This window comes from Hyperolius riggenbachi, chromosome 7 (assembly GCF_040937935.1).
Source record: "Hyperolius riggenbachi isolate aHypRig1 chromosome 7, aHypRig1.pri, whole genome shotgun sequence".
NCBI lineage: Eukaryota > Metazoa > Chordata > Amphibia > Anura > Hyperoliidae > Hyperolius > Hyperolius riggenbachi.
Genome location: NC_090652.1, coordinates 2,316,654 through 2,329,385, shown reverse-complemented (window position 1 = coordinate 2,329,385; position 12,732 = coordinate 2,316,654). Strand labels below are relative to the sequence as shown.

Genomic DNA, 12,732 nt, shown 5'->3' with positions numbered 1-12,732 from the left:
TTGTTGTGTATTTGGCGTGGACACACTTTTCCACCCCCATGTCTTTCTGGAAAAGAACTAACCCCCTCCCCCCTTGAGAGGTCCCCCTACAGGACACGCCGGGTACTCAATGCCCAATCCAGGCTGCTTGTCGTTCAGCAACATTTTGTAACACAATTGTTGTCTGATACGGCAAGCTCTGTCTTTTCTAACAGCTGTTGCTTATCATGTATACAAGGCTTAGCGATGGGAAATGGTTTTACTGATCTCTAGCTACAAAAAGAGTTTAAAATAGTTTACTAAGAGTGGTGCTGTGTGGTAAATATCACCCAAACTGCTGTCTGTTAACATTTAAATACAAAATAAGAGTGTGGGGTTCCAGCAAGACCCCATTAAGAGGAGGGCTGCAGATACAATGGATTATTGGCACTTCAGGTTTGCTATAACCTCCTTAGCAGTAACCCCGAGTCAGGCTCAGGACAGAAATCTGCAGCTCAGAGGGGTAACCCCGAGCTGGATGCATGGAAGGTGTGTAATGGGCTGTCACAGATCTATCTAGCAGTATGATTTGTGGGGTCTAAAAGCTTGTAAAAAAATAGCACAGCTTGTACACTATAAAATCTGGAAGTAATCGTACCGCCAGGGAATCTGAAGTGAAAATACACTTATGATATAATGATTTGTATGGGTAGTACAGCTAAGAAATGAAACATTATTAGCAGAGATAGGAGTCTCATATTGTTCCCAGTACAGAAAGAGTTAAAGGAATTATGAGCCAAAATTTCAAAAATGAGATCTACTCACCTGGGGCTTTCCCCAGCCCCTTGCAGCCGACTGTCCCACGCTGACCGCTCCGCTCTCCGCCCCCATCCCATGTTCCCCGCACGGTGCAGAGGCCGACCGCGGGTGCCTGTGCAGTGCGCCACGGACCACGTGGCCATGATGGACAGCGGAAATTTGCGCAGGCGCAGTAAGGCCGACCCCGCGGTCGACCTCTGCACCGTGCGGGGAGCCCGGGACGGCGGCGAAGAGCAGTCGGCATGGGACAGTCGGCTGCAAGGGGCTGGTGAGTAAACCTCTTTTTTGAAATTTTGGCTGACAACTCCTTTAAGAAACCCAAGTTGTTATCTATGCAAAAGAGCTTCATTGAGCTCTCCAAGTCCTGGACAGCACTGTCTTTTGAAGGTCTTATCTCAACTGTCTGTTTCTTTGTTTATAGTTTTTCTGCAGAAAAAAGTTCACTGAGTCACTAGCCTGCTCTATGAAATCATTTAAAATGTTGAGTGTATTGTGGAAACTGCAATTAGTAAGGTGCATACTCACGCAGTATTTTTTACCAAGGACCGGTCTGTCAGACCCTCCCGCTGGGCGGACGTTCTGCCGACAGTTGCACGTGTGTACAGGCTGTCGGCAGACTGATAAGACTTTTTGACTGATCCGCTTGGTGGTCTTATCAGTCTGCTGACGCTGTACTCACGTGCTACTGTCGGCATAACGACCGCCCTGCGGGAGGGTCTGACAAACCCGTCGTTTGTAACAATACGCCGTGTGTACGCGCCTTTAGAGAATGATGCAATGTTATTTATTTAAAGCTACATATATATTAAAACAAAAATATGACAGTATTTTCTTTGCTATGAATGTTCTATTAATTATCCGTACTACACAACCAATTCATTATATCATGAGGTTTGTTTTTTTTTCGTTTAAGTGTCACTTTAATAAGAAAATGATATAAGCCCCCCAGGTCTGTTGGTAACATATTTTATGGGAATTTCTGGATCTTCCCACCCCTAGCCTGTTGCTTGGCAATTTTGGGTTTGCCCTGGTAGTTATTTAGCACCAGTATCCATAATCTATAGATAATCCCTTACATTTTCCCCACCGCAAACATTCCCGATCACGTCGGGTGAACATTAATACTCTGTGCTGGTGACCCCCAATGTCTCCAGCCTCCCCTTCTATAATTGTTAAAGATCACTGCCAGATGCTTAGACTATTGGAGCAGCAAAGTGCCCCACCCCACACCATATAACAGAACACGCCGCCCAGCACTGAGCCAAGCTCTGGATCTGTACAAAAAGGGTTAACAGTCAGCTGAAACTATCAGGTACAATGGAACTGGGCAACGTGCTTACAGTGTGACTGTAGCTGAACAGCAATATCACTGCACTAACAAGAATGAGGCTAACCCCCTCCCAGCCTTCCAGCAACAGATGTATAATAAAGTCATCATTGGCAATCACTCACCTTTCCTGGCCACGGAGGATATCGACCCAACTTCCCCCTGCAAAGAGACAGAGCAGTGTGAGCAATGTGATGTGAGTACACAGCCTAGCATATCACTTGTCAGGCAGCGCCCCCTCCTGCCCCCCTGCAGTAACTGCAGCCTCAGAGCAGTATGATGTGAGTACACAGCCTGGCATATCACTGGTCAGACAGCGCCCCCTCCTGCCCCCCTGCAGTAACTGCAGCCTCAGAGCAATGTGATGAGAGTACACAGCCTGGCATATCACTTGTCAAACAGCGCCCCCTCCTGCCCCCCTGCAGCCTCAGAGCAATGTGATGCGAGTACACAGCCTGGCATACAACTTGTCAAACAGCGCCCCCTCCTGCCCCCCTGCAGTAACTGCAGCCTCAGAGCAGTGTGATGTGAGTACACAGCCTGGTATATCACTCGTCAGACAACAGCGCCCCCTCCTGCCCCCCTGCAGTAACTGCAGCCTCAGAGCAATGTGATGTGAGTACACAGCCTGGCATATCACTCATCAGACAACAGCGCCCCCTACTGCTCACTGCAGTAACTGCAGTCTAAGAGCAGTATGATGTGAGTACACAGCCTGGCATATCACTTGTCAGACAACAGCCCCCACTCCTGCCCCCCTGCAGTAACTGCAGCCTCAGAATAGTGGGATGTGGATAAAAAGCCTAAAATATCACTTGTCAGACCACAGCGCCCCCTCCTGCTCACTGTAGTAACTGCAGCCTCAGAGCAGAGTGATGTGAATAGACACCCTGGCATATCACTTGTCAGACCACAGCGCCCCCTCCTGCTCACTGTAGTAACTGCAGCCTCAGAGCAGAGTGATGTGAATAGACACCCTGGCATATCACTTGTCAGACCACAGCGCCCCCTCCTGCTCACTGTAGTAACTGCAGCCTCAGAGCAGAGTGATGTGAATAGACACCCTGGCAGATCACTACTCAGACCACAGCGCCCCCTCCTGCCCCCTGCAGTAATTGCAGCCTGAACCTCCACATTGCTGACAGCAATCTGCGCTGTGCACAATGTATCCCTAGACCAGGGGTCAGAAACCTTTTAAGCTGAGAGAGCCAAGAACGCCACATATTTTAAAATGTAATTCCGTGAGAGCCATACAATATGTTACTGGCTATGGGACAGTACGCATGCGCAGCAGTGGGCTCACGTCCTTGTTGCCATGGTGATGTGTATACAGTTGATCCGCCAGGCAGCAGAAGTGTCAGACATGCCTTCAGCTTCTCTTGGGTTTCAGCAACATCAGTAATTTCCCTGAGAGCCAGACAGGAGAAATACCAACTAACAGCTTGTACAATTAGCTATCTGACTTGGGGGATAATTCACTTTGTAGGACGAGATCCCTGCACTTTGGCCCAATAGGCTTTTAGGCTGCCTGTCAAGTGACAGACAGCCTATTGGGTCAATCAAAGTGCAGGGATCTCGTCCTACAAAGTCACTGGATCTGACAGGGTCCAGGGCGGAACAATGGGATTGGCATTTAGTTTTGGGGGGAGCTCTAGTAAGTTAGTAGTGCATGCTACAGCAGTAGTGTGCTTACTTTGAAAATGTTACTTGTGCTGCCACACTGAGCTGCGCTGCTTGAACAGTGTAGGTTAGTAAATCAACCCCGACTGATGTGTCTGTGAGCCAGATGCAGCCATCAAAAGAGCCACATCTGCCTCCCAAACCATAGGTTCCCTACCCCTGTACAAGATCCTCTCCCGAGCCATAGGTTCCCTACCCCTGTACAAGATCCTCTCCCGAGCCATAGGTTCCCTACCCCTGTACAAGATCCTCTCCCGAGCCATAGGTTCCCTACCCCTGTACAAGATCCTCTCCCGAGCCATAGGTTCCCTACCCCTGTACAAGATCCTCTCCCGAGCCATAGGTTCCCTACCCCTGTACAAGATCCTCTCCCGAGCCATAGGTTCCCTACCCCTGTACAAGATCCTCTCCCGAGCCATAGGTTCCCTACCCCTGTACAAGATCCTCTCCCGAGCCATAGGTTCCCTACTCCTGTACAAGATCCTCTCCCGAGCCATAGGTTCCCTACTCCTGTACAAGATCCTCTCCCGAGCCATAGGTTCCCTACTCCTGTACAAGATCCTCTCCCGAGCCATAGGTTCCCTACTCCTGTACATGATCCTCTCCCGAGCCATGGGTTCCCTACTCCTGTACAAGATCCTCTCCCGAGCCATAGGTTCCCTACTCCTGTACAAGATCCTCTCCCGAGCCATATGTTCCCTACCCCTGTACAAGATCCTCTCCCGAGCCATAGCTTCCCTACCCCTGTACAAGATCCTCTCCCGAGCCATAGGTTCCCTACCCCTGAACAAGATCCTCTCCCGAGCCATAGGTTCCCTACCCCTGTACAAGATCCTCTCCCGAGCCATAGGTTCCCTACTCCTGTACAAGATCCTCTCCCGAGCCATAGGTTCCCTACTCCTGTACAAGATCCTCTCCCGAGCCATAGGTTCCCTACTCCTGTACAAGATCCTCTCCCGAGCCATAGGTTCCCTACCCCTGTACAAGATCCTCTCCCGAGCCATAGGTTCCCTACCCCTGTACAAGATCCTCTCCCGAGCCATAGGTTCCCTACTCCTGTACAAGATCCTCTCCCGAGCCATATGTTCCCTACCCCTGTACAAGATCCTCTCCCGAGCCATAGCTTCCCTACCCCTGTACAAGATCCTCTCCCGAGCCATAGGTTCCCTACCCCTGTACAAGATCCTCTCCCGAGCCATAGGTTCCCTACCCCTGTACAAGATCCTCTCCCGAGCCATAGGTTCCCTACCCCTGTACCAGATCCTCTCCCGAGCCATAGGTTCCCTACCCCTGTACCAGATCCTCTCCCGAGCCATAGCTTCCCTACCCCTGTACAAGATCCTCTCCCGAGCCATAGCTTCCCTACCCCTGTACAAGATCCTCTCCCGAGCCATAGGTTCCCTACCCCTGTACAAGATCCTCTCCCGAGCCATAGCTTCCCTACCCCTGTACAAGATCCTCTCCCGAGCCATCGGTTCCCTACCCCTGTACAAGATCCTCTCCCGAGCCATAGGTTCCCTACCCCTGTACAAGATCCTCTCCCGAGCCATAGGTTCCCTACCCCTGTACAAGATCCTCTCCCGAGCCATAGCTTCCCTACCCCTGTACCAGATCCTCTCCCGAGCCATAGCTTCCCTACCCCTGCCCTAGGAGATCATTCACAGCACAGCGCTTGTGATTTGCTGGAACACACTGCATGCAGCATTTTTGGAGCAATTGCGATGTGATTCTAACTTAACCGAATGAGAATCACGAAGTGCAATCACTGTACAATCGCCTGATCGTGTAGCAGTAGTCAGTCCTTAGATCTTTACATGTAGATAAATGCAACGTGTAAATGCAAAGCTGTAGGCTGAATCAGGCTCTTTACAAACAAAGGTGCAGCCCGGCTACAGCTGTGCATTTACCTACAAGCACAGATCTAAGGAACTGACTACTGCTATACCAACAAGCCACTCTCGGTCACACACACATATGCTGATTGGAAGCAGATCACCCTCTGGACGATTTTTTCCTCCCCATCATTTCAGTGTGTGTGGCTGGTCTATGGCATGCATGCTCAGCATTTTATGATCATTTCATGCATTATTTCATTTAAGTGAGTCTACAAATGTATCAATGTTTTAGCGCTGACTGGGAACCCCTGTAGAGTTTTACCTTCTCTAGAGTTCTGTACATTTGTCAGGCTAATTTATACAGTTTGAAAATGGTCCAAGCAAATGATGCTGACCTGGAATTAGATCAGTCCATTTCCAAGCTGCGTAAGGTTGTATAACTTTATTCTTTGCATCAATAAACCACCAAGTAAAGTCAATGAAAGGTAAAACATGTAGAAAGGGGACACTGCTTCAATGGTAATGGATAATTTAAGTGTCAAATAATTTGTACACACACACAGACAATGGTACGTCACATAAACCCATACGTGTCGAGTTTAGCATTACTTTAATATTCGCTCAGATGACCCTCTTCTGAGTTGAACCGAATACCAGACACCCGACAAACGCCAGACTCTCCAACCTTTCCCAACAAGCATGCGCTCTACCTTAGGCCACTTCCCCTTCGACCTCTGGCCAAGCTGTATTCCTACTAATTACCCTAAAGCACACTGCCTGTAGGTATGAAAACTGTACACTGCCCCACCTCTTGATTTCCCTCTATTCCTGTAGATTGTAAGCTCAGAAGGGCAGCGCTCTCACCTTTCTGTGACTTTGCTATACATTTTATTCATCATGTTACATTTGTCACTGTCGTTAATGTGGCAACCCATTCAGCGTTTTGTAGCAGTGTCTATATTTAGTGTATACCATGGTCTGTATTATTACCCCATGCTCGTTTCTTGCTTTGTACAGTGCCCCGGAATATGTGTAAGTTTGTGGATGAGGCTCTTTATCTTCTCAGGCAGTAAAGCTGTCCATTCTTTGAGGTCTCCCCAGAGTGGCTCAATGATACTGAGGTCAGGAGACTGAGATGGCCACCGAGGCTCTGGAGTTGGTACAAAAATCATCTGACTCAGTTTGTTAAAAACGCCGACTCAGACTCCAGGAACCCAAAATTGCTCCGTCTCCTCAACTCCACAACCCCGATGGCCACTCCAAGACCTTCAGTTTATGTTGCTGTAGCAATGACAGGTCGACTTGGCCTTGTGTTCTGGATCATTGTCATGTTGGAATGTCCAAGTACACCCCATGCTCAGCTTCCTGGCTGATGAGGGCAAATTTTCCTTCAGTATCTTTTGATAACTTACTGCATTAATATTGCACTCAATTCTGACCAAATTTCCAGTGCCTTTGTAGCTCACACATCCCCATATCATCAGCGATCCACCACCATGCTTCACAGTGGGCATGCTATACTTTTCATCATAGGCCTTGTCGACTTCTCTCCAAACGTAGCAATTATAGTTGTGGCCAAAAAGTTCACTTTTAGTTTCATCACTCCGAATAACTTTGTGGCATTTGGGTAGTAATGTCATTCTTCTGGCAACTCACCCATGCAGACCATATTCCATCAAGTGCCTCCTTATTGTGCATCTTGAAAATTCAACAACACATTTTTTCAGAGAGTCCTGTACTCCACCTGAAGTTATTTGTGGGTTTTCCTTGCATCCCAAACTATTTTTCTGGGAGCAGCAGCTGAAATTTTAGTTGGACTACTTGACTGTGGTTTGGTTTTAAAAGAACCCATCATTTTCCACTTCTTAAAGAGGAACTGTCGCGAAAATCTTAAAATTCAAAACACATACGAATAAGAAGCACATTTCTTCCTGAGTAAAATGATCCATAATTTACTTCTCTCCCATGTTGCTGTCACTTACAGGAGGTAGTAGAAATCTGACAGAGTGACAGGTTTTGGACTAGTCCATCTCTCCATAGGGGATTCTCAGCATGGCCTTTATTCTTCATAAAGACACTCCCTGAAAAGGATTTATATAAAGATGCTGGCCAGCTTCCCTGTTCACCGTACACTTTTTTGGCAGTTGGACGGAGCATTTTGAAAATAAAGAAAGCCCTGTGAACCCCCATGAGGAGATAGGCTAGTCCAAAACCTGTCAGTTCTGTCAGATTTCTACTACCTACTGTAAGTGACAGCAACATAGGAGAAAAGTCATGTATGGCTCATTTTACTCTGGAAGAAATGTACTTGTTAATTGTAAATGTTTACATATAATATAAATTTTAAGATTTTCGTGACAGAGGTCCTTCAAAGCGGACCTGAACTCAGAACTTCCTCTCTGCTCTGAAAGAAAAGAAACAGCATAATAACCTTTAAAGGAAAACTGTAGGGAGGCTGCCATGGTTTTTTTTTCTTTTTGTGCAATACCAGTTGCCTGGCTGTCCTGCTATCCTCTGCCTCTAGTACTTTTAGCCATAGCCCCTGAACAAGCATGCAGCAGATCAGGCGTTGCTGACATTGTCAGATCTGACAAGACTAGCTGCATGCTTCTTTCTGGTGTGATTCAGACACTACTGCAGCCAATAGATCAGCAGGGCTGCCAGGCAACTAGTATTCTATAGAGGGGAGTAAATATGGCAGTCTCCATATACCTTGCGCTACAGTTGTCCTTTAAAGAAAAACATTTCTTTGTTACAACTGATACAAATCCTGCAATAAATCTGCAGTGTGCATACTTCCTGCTTTCATGGAAGCAGACATAGGGTTAACATCCTGCGTTGATAAATTATCTGCTCTGCAGAGACAGCCAACACACTTAAAATTACAACTTGTGATTAGTCACAGATGAGGGGGAAATAGACAGGCTAAACTCTCTAAAGACATACAGGGTGCATTTCTCTGTGTATTTCTTCAGTCCTGAGCAAGAGTTCAGGGCCACTAATTAGTATGAACACTACTGGTTGGCATTCTCAATTCCTTGGATATCTTCTTACATCCCTTTCCTGTTTTATAGAGTCCAGTTACCTTTTCCCACAGATCCTTTGAGATTTGTTTTGCTTTCCCCGTGACTTCCTATCCTAATAATCCTAACATTTGTAGAACGCTTTTCTCCTGCAGACTCAAAGTGCTCCACAGCTGCAGCCAGTGGGACGCGCTCAAGGGGTCACCCTGCAGTGTTAGGGAGTCTTGCCCAAGGACGTCTTACTGAATAGGTACTGACCCTTGCTTAGAATCCAAAAATCATCAATGCAGCACTGGCTAAAGATGCACAAAAGTCCAGAAACTCACTGACCGTTTATGCCTGGTACACTTAATGAGATTTTTTGGGCAGTCTTCCTGCCAGATCGATCATTTCCAACATGTCTGATCTGATCTCCGATAGTTTTTCCATAGGAGTGAATGGAAAATTGATGGGGAAATCAATTGGAAATCAGGTAGGTGATGTTGGAAATATTCGATCGTGCAGGAAACCTGCCAGAAGATCTCTGTGTGTACCCAGCATAATACACATCCACTTATTATAGGCAAACAGGTGAAGATGTTTACCTTTAATAGCCATTAAAAACGGTTTATGTCAGGTTGTGTGCAGGGTATCAGGCCAAACCACCAGGGCATGTAACCTTCTGATCGGGGTGTTTGGGTAGTAGTTATGATTGACGAGTAATCACCGTTGTTTGGCAATAAAAGACTTCAGCCAACCACTAAATGATAATTTTTTTTGTTATTCATATTGTCTGAAATTGGTTAAGAAATCATTAATGTTGCCAGGGAATGTAACCTCATGAGCACAGCTGTACTGGAATCCCCCGACAATGTTGTGTTCAGAGAATGGAGAGGTTCTCTGCTGCCCTGGAACCAGGAATAGGCAATACTGTGTGAAGAATGAGTAAAAGATGAAGGGTCTGCTTGCACTGTGCGATACACCTTGCTGTGCTGCTGGAAAGCCCCACTGTACGTTAGACATGAAGTGCGACTATACAGCGCGGCATACACTTCAAAGGACCACCATCGCCAAAAAGGTAGACAGCTAAAATCTGACAGAACCAAAAGGTTTTGGGCCAACTGATCTCCTCATGGGGGATTCTCAGAGTTTTCAACAGCATTTCCTGAACAGCAGTTGCAAAGTCTAACTGAAAAAATAGTGTGCCAGTGATTAGGGAGGCCGGCTGGTATCTTACTATTTGGGCAGATAAACTGCTGTTCAGGAAATGCTGCTGAAAACAAAGAAAACCCTGCAAATCCCCCATGAGGAGATGGACTGGCCCAAAACCTGTTGCCTATTTTTTTCGTGATAGTGGTCCTGTGGCTTGTGAAAGAATACGCCTGTCTAGTGTATAGCAGAGTACAGCATCTGCAGGGAGTTGCAGCAACATTCTGGGGCAATGTGTCGGGCAGAGCTGTGAGCTATGGAGGGGGGAGGAGGGATACAAGCAGAGCAGAACAGAGCTGTTTTAGTGGAATATTATTAGTTATATATCGCCAACATCTTCCACAGTGCTGTAGAGTAAGTAATCATGTAACTTAACTGTCCCTGAGTGGGACTCAAGAGTCCAATCCCCCCATGTAGTCATATGCCCATCATAGTGTAGGGCCAATTAAGGGGGACGTTAATTAACTTATCTGTATGTTTGTGGGAGGAAACTGGAGTGCCCGAAGGAAACCCATGGAAAGAATGTACAGACTCCATGCAGATACTGGCTAGGATATGAACCAGTGACTCAGAGCAGCAATGCGAGAGTGCTACGCACTGCCAAACAGTGCTGCCTGTGGTGTATCAGTGGATAGGGTAAGGAGGGAAGGAAAGTTCTGGGATTATTATTATGTATTTATGTAGCAGTGATATCTCCTGCAGCCCATTACAGAGTACATAGTAATGTCACTGACTGTCCTCAGAGGAGCTCACACTCTAATCCTAGCATAGTCATAGTCTAATGCCCTACCATATTATTATTATGTATTTATATAGCACTGACATCTTCTGCAGCACATTACAGAGTACATAGTCATGTCACTGACTGTCCTCAGAGGAGCTCACAATGTAATCCCTACCACAGTCCTATGTCAAGGTATGTATTGTGTAGTGTATGTATTGTAATCTAGGTACAATTTAGTGGGAAGCCAATTTACTTCTCTGTATGTTTTTGGGATGTGGCAGGAAACCGGAGTGCCCGGAGGAAACACACGCATACACAGAGAGAACGTACAAAGTACTGTGCATAGATAGTGCCCCGGGTGGGATTCGAACCGGGAACTCAGCACTGCAAGGCGAGAGCGCTAACCACTACACCACCGTGCTGGGATGTGAGAATCCGGCCCTCGGCAGTTACTGACGACACAGAGCTGTGAACGATTATCGGTGGGGACAACCTTGACGAACCATCAGCCTGCGCAGCCCCCTCACACCTCTCACCCTACAGATGGAGCAGTGCATTTCAGCGCTGCTAGATTTGGGCACATCCGGCGCCACCATAGACTATAATGGGAATCACATCTATAGCGGCGCTCAGTGAGTAACGTCAGTTCTGTCAGGAGTCAGAGCCGAAGTTACTTATAAAACACAATAATTCGACCTCCAGCAATCGCTGGAAGCCGAATTATATCATTCCCCCACTATCCATGGCGGCCTGGAGTGGGAGTAGTAATTACCGCCACAGGGACTTGTGCAGCAGCAGGATCAGCTATATACCGGCTGTATCCTGAGCCCAAGTCTCCCGGCGGTGATTACATATGTATGTCTTACAGATTACAGCACCCCTAACCTGAGAGGGATAAGGAGGCGGCCATATTACACAATACCAGTTGCCTGGCAGCCCTGCTGGTCTCTCTGGCTGCAGTAGTGTCTGAATCACACACCTGAAACCAGCATGCAGCTTATCCAGTCACCTGATCTGCTGCATGCTTGTTCAGGGGCTGTGGGTGAATGTATTAGAGGCAGAGGATAGGGGGACAGCCAGGCAAGGCTCAGCTGCAGTGTGAATGGGGGGGGGCCCGATGCTGTGAGACTCCTCCCCCTCCATCAGGCCCCGCCCTCCCCCCGGGGCCCGCACTCACCACACCAGGTCTCCATGTCGCAGACTCGGCGCCGCCATCTCACCGACACACGGGCTGCAGAGCGAGCGGAGGAGGCGGGGAGAGGAAGAGACGCTCAGCGCGCAGAGGATGCCGGGACACAGGAAACGTGCGACGTGCGCGCTCCCGGCGGCCCCGCCCCTCGTCACGTGACCCCCCGCACGCAGCACGGGACTCGCTCCGCCAATGGGAGGAGGGAAAGGGGCGGGGCGCGCGGTCACGTGACGCGCCTGACGGCGGCTTGTTATTGTTATCGCGCTGGAGGGGGAGGGGCGGCGAGCGGAGGAGGCGGGGCTCCGGCACCACGTGACCTCTGTGAACTCTGACGTCACCCGCTCGGCGCCTTTTTCTTCCTGTGACCGGGAGCGCAACGGTGAGTGAGCCGGGCCGTCACCCCTAGCAACGCGCCCGTCTCCCTAGCAACGCGCCCGACACCGCTGCTAGGCGACCGCGGGAGCGCGCACCGTGCAGACTGACTAATCCCGGGGTAACTCCGCCCTCTCCTATTCCCGGGTCTCCAACAAGCTCCTCCCATCTCCGGGGCTCCCTCCAGCTCCTCCCATCCCCGGGGCTCCCTCCGGCTCCTCCCTTCACCGGGTCTCCAACAAGCTCCTCCCATTCCTGGGGGTCCCTGTGGCTCCTCCCATTCCTTTGGGTCCCTGTGGCTCCTCCCATTCCTGGGGGACCCTGTGGCTCCTCCCATTCCTGGGGGTCCCTCCGGGCTCCTCCCATTCCTGGGGGTTCCTCCGGGCTCCTCCCATTCCTGGGGGTCCCTGTGGCTCCTCCCATTCCTGGGGGGGGTCCCTGTGGCTCCTCCCATTCCTTTGGGTCCCTGTGGCTCCTCCCACTCCTGGGGGTCCCTGTAGCTCCTCCCATCCCTGGGATGGCTCCTCCCATTCCCAGGGTGGCTTCTCCCATCTCTCTCGCTCCTCCCATCCCTGGGGGTCCCTCCGGCTCCTCCCATCCCTGGTGGTGGCTCCTCC

General features: G+C 49.1%; 2 protein-coding genes across 8 annotated transcripts in view; one reads left to right on the top strand and one right to left on the bottom strand.

The window, feature by feature from the left end:
* The window catches only part of GLYR1 (glyoxylate reductase 1 homolog), a 121,995-nt gene extending 109,907 nt beyond the window's left edge, over window positions 1-12,088 (bottom strand). For 2 of the 3 annotated variants that reach the window (XM_068243483.1, XM_068243485.1), the window contains exons 1-2: window positions 11,732-12,086; window positions 2,230-2,266 (exon numbers count right to left, since the gene is read on the bottom strand). In XM_068243483.1, the coding sequence (XP_068099584.1) occupies window positions 2,230-2,266; window positions 11,732-11,769 (75 nt within the window). In that variant the 5' untranslated portion in view covers window positions 11,770-12,086. Of the gene's footprint in view, window positions 1-2,229; window positions 2,267-11,731 lie in introns of all 3 variants that reach the window. The other variant, XM_068243484.1, reaches the window with a different exon arrangement.
* UBN1 (ubinuclein 1) overlaps window positions 11,948-12,732 on the top strand; it is a 118,838-nt gene continuing 118,053 nt past the window's right edge. For 2 of the 5 annotated variants that reach the window (XM_068243480.1, XM_068243478.1), the window contains exon 1: window positions 11,948-12,122. The gene's annotated coding sequence lies outside the window, so the exon portion shown is untranslated. Of the gene's footprint in view, window positions 12,123-12,187; window positions 12,237-12,732 lie in introns of those variants that run through there. The other 3 variants (XM_068243482.1, XM_068243481.1, XM_068243479.1) reach the window with 3 other exon arrangements.